The sequence below is a fragment of the Megalobrama amblycephala genome, linkage group LG7, assembly GCF_018812025.1.
Source record: "Megalobrama amblycephala isolate DHTTF-2021 linkage group LG7, ASM1881202v1, whole genome shotgun sequence".
In the NCBI taxonomy this organism is placed as follows: Eukaryota; Metazoa; Chordata; class Actinopteri; order Cypriniformes; family Xenocyprididae; genus Megalobrama; species Megalobrama amblycephala.
Window position 1 is genome coordinate 49,307,942 of NC_063050.1, and position 15,034 is coordinate 49,322,975.

At 36.8% G+C, this 15,034-nt stretch overlaps 1 protein-coding gene across 4 annotated transcripts in view; it reads left to right on the forward strand.

Annotated features, from left to right (window-relative positions):
* The window catches only part of radil (Ras association and DIL domains), a 28,666-nt gene that overhangs the window by 3,532 nt on the left and 10,100 nt on the right, over positions 1–15,034 (forward strand). For 2 of the 4 annotated variants that reach the window (XM_048197961.1, XM_048197963.1), the window contains exons 3-10: positions 1–368; positions 7,885–8,004; positions 8,597–8,871; positions 8,957–9,634; positions 11,625–11,662; positions 11,813–11,970; positions 13,301–13,416; positions 14,225–14,489. The exon at positions 1–368 is cut by the window's left edge and continues 204 nt beyond it. In XM_048197961.1, coding sequence (XP_048053918.1) covers positions 1–368; positions 7,885–8,004; positions 8,597–8,871; positions 8,957–9,634; positions 11,625–11,662; positions 11,813–11,970; positions 13,301–13,416; positions 14,225–14,489 — 2,018 coding nt within the window. The remainder of the gene's footprint in view (positions 369–7,884; positions 8,005–8,596; positions 8,872–8,956; positions 9,635–11,624; positions 11,663–11,812; positions 11,971–13,300; positions 13,417–14,224; positions 14,490–15,034) is intronic. The other 2 variants (XM_048197962.1, XM_048197964.1) reach the window with 2 other exon arrangements.

Consider the following 15,034-nt stretch of genomic DNA (forward strand, 5'->3'; position numbering starts at 1 on the left):
CACCCAGTCATCTGCACCAGGTGTGCTGAAGATATTTGGTGATGAAATCAGCGCTGGCGCTAACTACAAAAGCGTCCTTGCCACACCTCGTTCCAGCGCCCAAGAGTTGATCAAAGAGGCGCTTGAGCGCTACTCTCTAAATAAGGCCTCGGCCTGTAGCTATGTGTTATGTGATGTGATTGGACGGTTCGAGGGCCCAGAGCGACGGTGGCGGACTGAGTGCCTTCGGGCGCTCGGGAACAACGAAAAGCCCCTCCTCTTGCAGGACCTCTGGAAGCCAAAGGAGGGTTACTCTCGTCGCTTTGAGCTCAGACGAAGAGCTGAGGTCGAGGAACTAGCAGCAAAAGAGAAGGACACAGTCACTGCAGGTAACGCACAAATGCATTCACTGAGAAACATATGCTCTGGAGAGGATGTTCTTGTCGTGTGATTGTATTGAAACAGGAAAATCCCGTACAACAGGGCAAAAAAGGAGTGAAAGTGATGTTATATGGAATGTGTTTATAGATGTTTTACAATAAAAAATAAATTATAAAAGTAAAACAATATTAGTAAGAATAATCACTTAATTAAAAATAAAAATTTTTAACAATAATAATTTTAATTTAATAAAAAATTCTAATGTCTGACTTCAAGCATAGTTTCTCTTATAAAACATTTGGCAAATTTATTCAGAAAATGTTTACCCTAAAAGTTTAATTGCTCAATAGTTCAATACTGTTGGATATTTTTGGTACATTCCGGAAAATGCAAAATGTGGGAAATTTGAAATCTGACCTCCTACACCACAAGATGGCGCCATCATATTTTGTGTTATTACAGCAATTATGTAAACTACAAAAGTTATAAATGCAAAAGTGCATGCATTTGTTTTAAAAACAGCCTAAAAAGCAAAAAATAAGGTATCGTTATATATTATGTTACAAACTTAATGTAGTACGATGCCCTTTAGTCGCCGCCATCTTTGAAATTGTTGATTGACGCTTCTCTCTGAGATCGGAGTTTAACAGATATCCGACTTTGAGCATCGCTCCAGTCATTATTTTTAACTATGAAATTCAAAAGTTGTTATGCATAACTGTTGTGAAGAGTATTAAGCTAATTATTATCACATTCCCTGTGTCCGAATATGCCTACTTCCATATAGTGGGCGGTATGTGAGCATTTATAGTATTCATAAGCAAGATTTGGTAGTGTGCATCCAATGGACACTTTACTATCCCATGAGGCCACAGGAGAGGATTTGTGAATGGCAGTGAAGCGAAGTATGTCCGAATTTCATTCATACGAATATTCACATTATATAGTGTACATTTTTAATGGTCACAAAGCAAGTTTCAAAACATTGTAGTACCTACTGTACAGTAGTGTTGTCATGATACTGGAATTTCCAACTTCAATACGATGCCTTGAAAAATATCGATATTCGATACCATTTTCGATACCATGGGGAAAACTGCAATATAGATATTTTTATTATTATCTCATAATTCTTTGATAATTTGGGTAATTTTGTTGCAATAGCTTACACACAGCTTTATTTGAAACTATACTATTATACTGCAGAAATTAAAGTAATCAAATGTAAAATAACATGGATAGTCTTCATTGTAAAAATTTAATTCAGATTAATGCTTACAATTAAAATTACAAAAGTTATTCAGTCAAAAGCAGCGAGTGATTTTCTCTTTGTCTTTTGTTCGTTGATCAACATGACAGACAGCAGCAGGTTTATTAGGCTGCTGTCACTTTAAGAGCTGATGCACAGATCCAATATACTGATACAACAACATTCGTTTTCATTTTTGACATAATTTTGTGTGTATTTGATAGTTTAAGTGCAATAAGTCATGAAAAAGAGCGCAATTTGCTGTTTGAAAGGTGGCTTTATGTGCGCGTGGCTTATATAGATCAATAGTGTAAGTGCGAAACCTCCATGAATGAGTAAAATTATGAGCAATACCTGCAACCCTGCGCTGAATTTCAGCGCCAAACACCCAACGCTATTCAACCAGAGCAAAGGACGAGTGAGTGACAGGAGGCGGGCGGGTTGAGAAGAGAGAGTGAGAACGTGCAGTTGGTATTGGTGTATATACTGCAGAAAAGGAGTATTGGAACCATTTCAGATATTTCAGTATCAATACAGATCGAACTTTCAATATTTTTGACAACACTAGCCTACTATACAGTATGCAATTTTGGACAGTGCAATTGCATAAAAATGAAATAATGCCTTTCTTGTTTTAAATTATATGTTTTTAAACATTTGTTTGCCCACATTTGCGAAACAGGAGCTTAAATCAGCTATCACTCTTTTCAAGTGCTTCTAGCTGTAGATAAAAGTTGTGCTGAACATATCGCTGCTATCAACACAGTGGTATAGATGTTGTGATAACTGCCAATAGATCTTAATTGTTCTTTGTCGTTCAGAGCTGCTCAGGTTCGCTAATGCCGACACACAGATGTCAGGGATAAATGCACCACTGGGTCTGCTATATGGCCGACCTCCAGTAGCTGACCCGTGGTCTCAGTTTCACTATTAAATATTTGTGCTCTTTTATTGCAGACTAGTCATAACATCTCTCTCTCACTGTCTCTCTCTTTCTGTTTGTGCCTGGACGCTGTTGTACTAAATTACAAATTCAACAAGGTGGCTATTGAGCCAAAACACAGGGTGGAAGTTAAATCAATAACTTCAGGCACATTACTCAGGATAATTTATCCTCAAGTTGAACAGCTTTTCTTCCTGGTGGGATAGAGAGAATTCATGTGTGTATTGGATTCTATGTGTAGCTGTACTTTGAGGGGGAAAATGATCCTCAGAAGTGTGCTAAATCTGACAAAACCTTCCTTTAGGTGGTCCTATGGAAGCTTGTTGTCCGCCACTGAATGAAAAATAAAATAGGTAATTGCGACTTTTTATCTCACAATTTGGACTTTTTTCTGAGAATTGCATGACACAAATTCGCAATTGCGAGTTATAAAGTCACAATTGTGTGATATAAAGTCACAAATGCATAATGTAAAGTCACAAATGCATGAAATAAAATCACAATTGCATGATATAAAGTCACAATTATGTGATATAAAGTCGCAATTGCGAATTATAAAGTCAGAATTGCATGTTATAGTCGCAATTGCATGATACAAAGTCACTAATGCGTGATATAAAGTCAGAATTATGTGATATAAAGTCAGAATTGCGTGATGTAGTCACAGTTCCGTGATATAGTCACAGTTGAGATATAAAGTCAGAATTGTGAGTTATAAAGTCAGAATTGTGTGGTATACAGTCGCAATTATGTTAAATAGTCACAGTTGTGTGATATAAAGTCAAAATTGTGAGTTATAAAGTCACAGTTGCATGATATAGTCACAGTTGCATGATATAAAGTCAGAATTATGTGATATAAAGTCAGAATTATGTGATATAAAGTCAGAATTATGTGATATAAAGTCAGAATTGCGTGATATAAAGTCAGAATTATGTGATATAAAGTCAGAATTGCGTGATATAAAGTCAGAATTATGTGATATAAAGTCAGAATTGCGTGATATAAAGTCAGAATTGCGTGATATAGTCACAGTTGCATGAAATAGTCAGAATTGCATGATATAAAGTCAGAATTGTGAGTTATAAAGTCAGAATTGTGAGTTATAAAGTCACAATTGCATGATATAGTCACAGTTGAGATATAAAGTCACAATTTTGTGATATGAAGTCAGAATTGCATGATAAAGTCAGAATTGTGTGGTATACAGTCGCAATTATGTTAAATAGTCACAGTTGTGTGATATAAAGTCAAAATTGTGAGTTATAAAGTCAGAATTGCGAGTTATAAAGTCACAGTTGCATGATATAAAGTCAGAATTATGTGATATAAAGTCAGAATTATTTGATATAAAGTCAGAATTATGTGATATAAAGTCAGAATTGCGTGATATAGTCACAGTTGCGTGAAATAGTCAGAATTGCGTGATATAAAGTCAGAATTGTGAGTTATAAAGTCAGAATTGTGAGTTATAAAGTCAGAATTGCATGATATAGTCACAGTTGAGATATAAAGTCACAATTTTGTGATATGAAGTCAGAATTGCATGATAAAGTCAGAATTGTGTGGTATACAGTCGCAATTATGTTAAATAGTCACAGTTGTGTGATATAAAGTCAAAATTGTGAGTTACAAAGTCAGAATTGTGAGTTATAAAGTCAGAATTGTGTGATGTAAACTCGCAATCATGTCAGAAAAAGTGTCAGAAAGTGTCAGAATTGCGAGATAAAAATTAATTGCAATTATCTTTTAAATTGTTTTATTCCGTGGCGCAAACACGCTTCCATATGGTCCTCAAATGAACAAAAAAAAAAAAAAAAACTATTTTTTTTTTTATTCTAAAACGAGACGTTTTATTTAGTACTATTTATAATTATATTTAAATAAAAATTAAATATCCTAATTTAGATTGCTAAAAAAATTTGTTCTTACAAGTGTAGCTTTACTTCTAAACTCTACACCCAGTTAGTCTGGTTTGTGTAACTAGAATCTACGGTTAATCTTCCTTATTGGAAAAATCATATTCTCAAGTAATGCATTATGGAATCTTGGTCATTTTTCTGCTACTGTGCTATTTAGTGCAAAATTTCTCAGTGCACAATTGTTGTAGTTCTTGTCTACATGTGATTGCATTTTAATTAATGAAAATGTTGCAGGCTTATCAGAGGATCTTAGTCCTTAAGCTTGTTTAAAGTGGTCTTCTTAAACTTGGCTTAGCGTCCTGCTGTTTATTCATGGGTTTATTCATGCTTCTCCTCACATTGGGACTGTTCACGTGTGCTTTCACAGTCAATCTAAAGGGCAATGATGGTTGAGAAGGTGAAGGCATATACATAGATCAAGGGTTTTGGAAGGTCACGGACGAGTAAAGGTGAAGAAGGGTTGGGGGATTATATTTGCAAGCCACCGCCACCATCTGCACACACACATATTTCTCTGTGACAGATGCTTGGGGGCTTCATGGATAGTGTCAAGGTATTTACCAACACAAGCACGTTTTATAACAGGTTTGGAATTGGCAGTTATGTCTGCATAATCACCATGTCTGAATATTTAACTCTTCCCAGTTCGTTCCTATATATCAACAATTTCTTGGATAACCTGTAAAAATCATTGTAGAATCTATTATACAACCAAAAACCAAATAAAATGCTAGTTAAAGTGCCCGTTTTATGCTATTTTAAAAGTTCCTAATTTTGTTTTGGAAGTTTCCTACAATAGGTTTACATGCATCTAAAGTAAAAAAAAAACAATTTAATTTTCTCTTAAAGGAACAATATGTAAGATTTTTAGATTAGAATATCCAAAAACCACTAGAACAGTGTTATATATTTTGTTGACTTGTGTACTTGCATTATCCCAAACATTTCCAACAATGTTTAAATCCAGAGAAATCAGCAATTTTAACCAGGACATGGCTTTTGTCAATTTGTCGGCTGTCAATGAATCATATCCGCGTTACCCTCGATTTCCAGTTTTACTTTCGTAGAAACCATGGAAACACCAAAGACGCTTTAATATAATATGTGTTTTATTAGACAGCTGAGCAACTGTTTGGATACATTCATCGACAGAAAACTAATCATTGTTATATATATTATATATATACAGTACAGTCCAAAAGTTTGGAACCACTAAGATTTTTAATGTTTTTAAAAGAAGTTTCGTCTGCTCACCAAGGCTACATTTATTTAATTAAAAATACAGTAAAAAACTGTAATATTGTGAAATATTATTACAATTTAAAATAACTGTGTACTATTTAAATATATTTGACAAAGTAATTTATTCCTGTGATGCAAAGCTGAATTTTCAGCATCATTACTCCAGTCTTCAGTGTCACATGATCCTTCAGAAATCATTCTAATATGCTGATCTGCTGCTCAAGAAACATTTATGATTATTTTCAATGTTGAAAACAGTTGTGTACTTTTTTTTTTCAGGATTCCTTGATGAATAGAAAGTTCAAAAGAACAGCATTTATCTGAAATACAAAGCTTCTGTAGCATTATACACTACCGTTCAAAAGTTTGGGGTCAGTAAGAATTTTTATTTTTATTTTTTTGAAAAGAAATTAAAGAAATTAATACTTTTATTCAGCAAGGATGCATTAAATCAATCAAAAGTGGCAGTAAAGACATTTATAATGTTACAAAGGATTAGATTTCAGATAAACACTGTTCTTTTGAACTTTCTATTCATCAAATAATCCTGAAAAAAAATATTGTACACAAATATTTTGTACAATTGTACACATTAAATGTTTCTTGAGCAGCAAATCAGCATATTAGAATGATTTCTGAAGGATCATGTGACACTGAAGACTGGAGTAATGATGCTGAAAATTCAGCTTTGCATCACAGGAATAAATTACTTTGTGAAATATATTCAAATAGAAAACAGTTATTTTAAATTGTAATAATATTTCACAATATTACTGTTTTTTACTGTATTTTTAATTAAATAAATGTAGCCTTGGTGAGCAGACGAAACTTCTTTTAAAAACATTAAAAATCTTAGTGGTTCCAAACTTTTGGACTGTACTGTATATTATGTTATATATAGTTCAACACGGTTAGTCTTAATGTTTGAATCGCTTGTTTTCTTGATTTACCACAAGCACCATATTTTCACCATGCCTTAGAGACAACACTATTTTGTCAAGTGGCTAACATAGCATAATCAGAGGGAGCTTTTTCCATCATACAATATATTTTTTAATTAACTGCATGTCATTTAGCAACACAGGTCATCCAGTTTTTATTAATATGACATTCTAATATCTAATAGTGCAACAAGTTTCTTATACCAGCCACTGAGCGAATGCACAGACTGACATTAAAACATAACTTTCAACACACTCAAATGTATTTAGTATGATTGTTTTAAAGGGGACATATCATGAAAATGTAACTTTTTCCGTGTTTAAGTGCTATAATCGGGTGCCCGGTGCCTCTACCAACCCAGAAAACGTGAAAAAAGGACAATCCAGTGACTTTGTTTTGGTAAGCCTTTCTCTGCAAGCATATGAAAAAACGAGCTCCTCAGATTTTGCTCCCCTAGTGACGTAGAAAGAGAATCTTATTATAATATTGACAGCCCTTAATCTGCACATTTCCACCCACGGCGCCGCCATTTTGCTTTCATAAGCAATCCTCCTGACAATCTTCATTTTGGCTGCGTGAGATTCTCCAGCTTTGTTGTTGTTGTTGAGCAGTTAAAGCTCCGCCCTCTTCTGGAAAGGGGGCCGGGAGCAGCAGCTCATTTGCATTTAAAGGGACACACACAGAAATCTATAATAAATGATCTGTGGGGTGTTTTGAGCTGAAACTTCACAGACACATTCTGGAGACACCAGAGACTTATATAAAAGGAGCATTATAAGTCCCCTTTAAAGTCGATTAGTCTGTACAACCCCTAGTCTATTCTGATTGGTCAACCGCTTACAGTGTGTGTCAGAAATGAAAGGGCCACTACCATATCTGAATTTCGGAGGCTTCCTCAGCACTTGATACACTGTGATATGAACAGTAACAATGGTGTCGGTTTTACCGTATCAATTCAAGCCCAAGTCCTTATCCTTTGGATGTGCATGTCGACAACACAAACCAAACTCTTCCAGTCTCAGCTACAACTACAACATTTGAAGGAGGGTCAAAGTAGACGTTGTTCGCCGGCAGACCATAGGCTGGCAATTATGCAAATTTGTTACAAACCTACATAGGTTCGTGAACAGCTTACTTGAATGAGTGAATAACTAGAATTACTGTGTGTATTTTCATGGTTTTGTTGGTGATTTATATTTGTTGTGGTGTTTACCCATGCCATGCAGGGACCCACACAAACTCCCCTGTGCTATCTTCAACCTTGAGTAGAAGCGGGCATGGTAGATGCCATCGGAGCTCCCCCCGGGGCTGGCGTTTGATACAGCCCTGTACAACTATTGTAAAAGGTGGGGACTGTCCTCAGGTATGGTGTCGACCACCAGCCCCACCTCCATATACAGTACCATTATTTTGCAAACCCATAATTTACTGTATTCCTCCATGCACCAGTCAAGTGTTGACTTCCTATACTCATGTACTACCCCTATACTAGTCATTGTCCCTCATCCCACAAGAATATTACCCTTATTTTATCACACCTCTATACTTTGTTCTTTTCTTCCTTGAATCACATATTAAGATGTTTTTGCATTATGTTTAAACTGTTCTTTTCCATACAGTGAATGGGGATGCAGGGCTCGAAAGATTACTAAAAGTACCATAAAATTAGTCAATATGACTTATTCACTATATTCCCAGTTGCTTTGTTTGAACTTAAATTGAGGTTACTAAGCATGGCATTATCTTTATTATGCTTTGCATTTCACCTCCATATCCACTTCAAATTTGGGGTGTTATTGACTTTTAATGCTTGAAATAAGAACAACTTTGAGTCCATTTGTTTTGCTAAACATATCTGTTCATTTAAACCCCATAAGGTTAGTTTGTAGCTGAGGACAATGAGTGACAGGTACCTAAGTGGTTCTCTCTCTACGACAGATATCAATGCTCAAGCAAGGAAGCTGCAAAGAAACCGTGCTAAAGGAACAATGACACTCCAGCACGGCTCCTCATTTTGCCGCAGCCTCAGTGAAACCAGCCTTAACTTGGTGGGACTGCCTGGTGAGGAACCTAAACGGTACTACTCCACCCTCCCAGGGCCAATCAGAACACGCTCCGCACGGGACACTGAGATCCGTAAAGATGGTGGTGGAGTTAAACACTCTCTCTACCAATCTCCACACTTGCTGCTCCTTCAAGGGTACAACCAACAGGTGAGAAAAATCACATATACTTTTTATATTTTTATTACTCCCATCTGGAGTAGTGTTTACTGTTTGATCTGCTTTTGTTTGTCAGGATTGCCTGGTTTACCTGTTGAATCGAGAGCAACACACAGTTGGTCAGGAAACAGCATCAGCACGACCAAATATCTGCCTGTCATCTCCGGATGTGCTTCCACTTCACTGCCGAATACGTCGTGCTGTGCAACGGCGTTCTTCCTCGGACCAGCGGTTACTCCTGGAACCTGTCACCCATGGCAATGTTCTGGTTAACTTCATGCGTATTGAGCGGCCCACTCCACTACGTCATGGGGATTTGCTGTCCTTTGGTGCTCATTACATCTTCCTGTACAAAGACCCGCTGAGTGCGAAACCTCTTCCTGCCCAGACTCTCACTCGACTCCGGGCGCTGGCGCGACTCTGCGACAGTGAGTCGGGGGGTGTGCCTGAGAAAGGAGAGGCATGTCGTATGTGCGGGGCCGTATTACATGAACCAGTGGTGTCTCGGCGCAGCTCTAAGGCTCCGGCGCGAGGTGCACAGAAACGAAAGCTTGCATTGGAATTTGAGCGGGCTCACGAGGACGCGCTGGTGAACCGGGTGCTGACGCTTATTGAGCCGAGCGGGGATGACCACAAGCTGACACCAGCATATTTGCTTTGTCTATGCATCAAGCACTCAGCTAATACATTTCCACCTGGCAGCTTCGGTAAACTACTGCTGAAAATTGCCAAGAGGATTCAGACCATAGCATGGGTTAGTACTCAAGTCAACAGTTTAGATGTGTTTAAAGCTGAAATATGTTATTTTTTCCATGTTCAAATACTTCTATCCCAATTTAAAGGATTAGTTCACTTTCAAATTAAAATTTCCTGATAATTTACTCACCTCCATGTCATCCAAGATGTTTATGTCTTTCTGTCTTCAGTCGAAAAGAAATTAAGGTTTTTGATGAAAATGTTCCAGGATTTTTCTCCATATAATGGACTTCAATGGCCTCCAAACAGTTGAAGGTCAAAATTACAGTTTCAGTGCAGCTTCAAAGCATTCTACACGATCCCAGACGAGGAATAATGGTCTTATCTGGAGAAACCATCACTCATTTTCTAAAAAAAAAAAAAAAATGTTATACATTTTAACCATAAATGCTCATCTTGAACTAGCTCTCTTCTTCTTCTACTCTATTAGCAGTGTCTACACTGCCGGAATTCTAAGTGTATTACTGCCCTCCACAGGTCAAAGTTTGAACTAAATTGTCATATACAATATGCTAGTGCAAGTATATAACAATTAGTTCAAACTTTGACCTGTGGAGGGCAGTAATACCTTACTTAGCAGTGTCTGCACTGCCGGAATTTTAATAGAGAAGAAGAAGAAGAGAGCTAGTTCAAGATGAGCATTTATGGTTAAAACGTATATAATTTAATTTTTTCTTTTAGAAAATGAGCGATGGTTTCTCTAGATAAGACCCTTATTCCTCCTCTGGGATCGTGTAGAACGCTTTGAAGCTGCACTTAAACTGTAATTTTTGGAATCCACTATATGGAGAAAAAACCTGGAATTTTTTCATCAAAAACCTTAATTTCTTTTCAACTGAAGAAAGAAAGACACGAACATCTTGGATGACATGGGGGTGAGTAAATTATCAGTAAATTTTAATTTGAAATTGAACTAATCCTTTAATGTGCAAAGACAAATAAAAGTAAAAAAATAGGTTTACTTCCCCTATTATTCCCCTATCCCCTATTAGTATTGGATATTTAATTTATTGTTATCTGTCAGTATTGGATATTTATTAGTCTATATTGCATTATTAATTAATCATGCGTATTTCTACATTTAAATGACCTTTGCCATCACTGAATGCTTAGTAGTTCACTTCAGAATTAAAATTTACTTATAATTTACTCACCCCCATGTCATCCAAGATGTTCATGTCTTTCTTTCTTCAGCCGAAAAGAAATTAAGCATTCCAGGATTTTTCTCCATATAGTGGACTTCACTGGGATTCAATGGGTTGAAGGTCCAAATTGCAGTGAAAATATGTTGCTGAGAAAATATGCTATTTTCACTTATTGTAAACAGCTGCTGCCAACTTTTAATTTCAAGCAGCATCATTTTTGCAAATTTGGCCCACTCATTTGTCTGTCACCCAACAAACTACATTTCCCACTGGCTCCTCCCACTGTTACACCCGAGTTCATGTCATGTCACTGAGACTGATTGTGTTTCAGTATGGGAGGAGAAAATGACGGAAAGGCAAATGCAGCAAGTCTCCATCTGAAAAATGACTTTCCAGTGTTTGATTTACAGTTTTGCAGAATGAAATGAAAGAGTTTCCTGCATGTTCTCAATGTCCAAGTGCAAGTGTGTTTCTTGTTTATAAAATGCATTGCAAAAGCATTTGCATGAGGAGGATCAATCCCACATGACCCATTGATTGATTTTCTGCTGTAAGTCACCTCACATGCCCTTTTGTCTTTGTTGACAAATGCATGTGCCGTTGTTGATTTAAACAATACAGAAATTTGTAAATGTACCTTTAATCTAGTCCCAATGAAACCATCCAGAAGACTGTCTTTGAATTCATGAATTATTAAAATCCAATTTTAGAAGGTCAAGCGCCCCAATATTAACCATCCAAAGAAAAGAGCAAGAAAAAAAAGATTCCAAGGTATTATACCTCCCACATGAAGCTATTCAAAATTTGATGACATTAATTGCCGTCCATGTCTGTGTCTCGCAGGAGAAGACAAAGGAGTTGGCACAGAAGCAAGCTCAGCAGTGAGTATCACGTTACGCCTTATAATACGCACATGCGTGCACTTTGAATGTGTGACACTCTAAGGTCATACGGCGCTGAATAGACTGTCACCAGTCCTGAAAGCATTGCCGACGAGTCAAATATGTGTGTGTTTTTGTATGGTTATACAGTCAAGATCCTGCCTCCCTGTCTCTGCTCAGCATCTCGGACCTAGTACCTGATCTCCAGTTCATTTTCTTCTGGATGTCCAATGCCATCGAAATACTGTATTTTATCCAGCAGAAGTCTCCTGCATACATGCAGACTATTGAGCTCATGGACGATAAAGGTATGAAACACTATAGGGCTTTTCCCACTTCAAATAGTTAACCCTGGGTCATTCTAAACCCAGGGTAAGCGGAATCCTGGGTTATCTTGTGCTTCACGTTTCACACTGCTCATACTTTACCTGGGGTTAAAGGCCCTAAGCCTGGGTGATGTTCTTATTTGCATATTTGTGGTGTCAGTGTCATTGATTGGACGACCTGTTTTTTTTAAAGGGGACCTATTATGCAAAATTCATTTCTACATGGTGTTTGAACATAAATGTGTTGGAGTGTGTGTACACAACCACATTATAATGGTAAAAATCCCCATAAATCATAAGCAGTGTCTCAGAATAAGCCATCTGCAGTGTCTATGTAATGTGATGTCACATTGCACAGGCCCCGCCCACAACTTCTGACAGACTCCTCCCTATTAGCATAAACCCCGCCCCTGAGTGAGCTGTACACAGTCCGCCATGTTTATCTCCTCACCAGAGCATTTAAGAAAGAAATGTATTCTTATTAAAGCCACTAAAGTTATTCAGTCAAGAGCAGTGAGTGATTTTCTGTTTTTATTTTGTTGTTTGATTCATATTAACAGCATATATAGCAGTAGGTACTGTATAATACGCTGCTGTCACTGTAATACAGAGATCTAATATACATGTGTATATTACATATACATATATGTGATTTCTTTCCCAGCTGTTTACATTCACAGACATAACCGACTGTGTTTATGTGAACTTTGTGTGTTTTTGACATAACCTTGAGTGTATTTGACAGTTTAAGTAAGAGAACTTAGTTGATACTCACAGGACGCGCCGTCTGACAGGCAGCTTTCTGTGTGAGTGCTTCGGAAATGTGCGCTCAGAGAAAACCATATATATCAGAAATTTAAACTGATATGGCTTTAAAATGCATGCAGATAATAAACGTTCATGATGACGAAAAACTGCAATGTCACATGAGCGTGGCCACGATAGAGATTATTATCAAAACCAGATGTTTTAGTTTTTGGCAGAGTATTCGAGGCATAAGCTGTACAGGCTCCGCCCTCTTTTGGATAGGGGGCGGGGAGCAGCAGCTCATTTGCATTTAAAGATACATGCATGAAAACCAGATGTTTTTCCTTCCACTCAAAAATGGGCATTTACAACATGCTATAATAAATGATCTGTGGAAATGTGAGGCATGTTGTCAGTTGCTAAGCATCTAGTCATTGTGAATTGGGTCTATGGGGCCCAATATAGACAAAATTAAAAACAAGATTAGCTAGACATGAGGATTATAAAAGACATAAAATATTGCATTTGGTCTAATTGTATTTTTTTTTTCTGTTTCTTATTGCAGCAGGATCTAAAGAATCTCTCCTCTCAGCAACAATATCAGCAAACGAAGAGGCGATGACCATACTAGAGGAAGTGATCATGTACACCTTTCAGCAGTGTGTCTACTACATCACTAAGGTAAAGGGTAGTATTACGTTATATGTGTGGCGCCACCCTTGTAAGATGTTGCCAGGGCTGCTGGGAATTAATTATTTAATGTGTGTGTGTGTGGCTACTTGAATGTCTTGTAGGTCTTCTTCTCCTCCAACTCCTTCTATTTCAAATAAATGCTGTTCTTTTGAACTTTCTATTCATCAAAGTATCCTAAAAAATTATCACAGCTGCCACAATAATATTAAGCATAATAGAATGATTTTATATTTTATATCTCTCAATTCTGACTATTTTCTTGCAATTTTGATTTTATATCTCACAATTCTGACTTTTTTCTCGCAATTGAGATTTTATTTCTCACAATTCTGACTTTTTTTTTTGCAATTGCAATTTGATATCTCACAATTCTTACTTTATAACTCACAATTGCATTTTTTTATATCTCGCAATTCTCACTTTTTTCTTGCATTTCTGACTTTTTTTGCGATTGTGAGTTTATATCTGGCAATTCTGACTTTATAACTCACAATTGCAAGTTTATCGCTCGCAATTCAGACTATTTTCTTGGAATTATAACCTTTTCCTGCAATCGTATGTTTATATCTTGCAATTCTGTCTTTTTTCTCATAATTGTGATTTCACATCTCGCAATTATGACTTTTTTCTTGCAATTCTGACTTTTCTGGCAGTTGTGTTTCTTGCAATTCTGAGAGAAAAAGTCATTGCCTTTTTTATTTTTTATTCAGTGGCAGAAACAAGCTTCAATATTAATGTGTGTTTGTAGGTGTCTGAATATCCATGTCTTAACAAATGGCTGTCGTTTACATTTCAGACTTTGTACGTTGTCATGCCGGGCCTGTTGGACTGTAACCCGTTTGGGACGGAGTCTTCATCAGAGCAGTGCCGGCGCGCCGCTGGAGTGTGTGTGTGTGCTGTGTGTGTGATGCCAGAGGCGGTTCGCAGGGTGGTGAGTGTGTTTCAGACTACATCAGACCTGCTGCAACAGTACCAGGTCCATTCAGAGATTCAGAGTCAAATGTTCGCCTACCTCTTCTTCTTCACCAATGTCTCACTCTTCAATCAACTCATCGATAAAGGTTTGTTTAGCACACACAGACACATGCATGAGACACACTCAAATTCCCTGTCATATACAGTATTTTCATTAAGCAGGTTGTGTGTCAGCAATTGCAGGCAGAAGAACAAAGAATGAAACAAGATATCAGAGCGAAGGCTGATGAATTGGAAAAAAGTATTTTTTCTGCCCTCTAGTGTTGAAGACACTCTGAGCCAATGGACGTTCTCCATCGGTTCTTAGGGAATAAATATTTACTTAATTTTGTTCCAAGTTGTATTTTTTCAAACACAACTTGTGCACTATATATTCCAAATCCACTAAAGCTGTAAAATAGATTTTAAGTCATTTTTTTTTCAGTGAAAAACTTGCCTAGTTTGAAGTTTATTCAATGTTAATAAAAGTTTGATTTATGTACTAGGGAAGATTTTCAAAATAGCTTAAAAAGCAGTATATTCATTCAGAAATAATATGTAAGTACACTACCATTTAGAAAGTTTGGGGTTGGTTATATTTTTAAATGTTTTTAAGAAGTCTCTTCTGCTCACCAAGGCTGCATTTATGTGA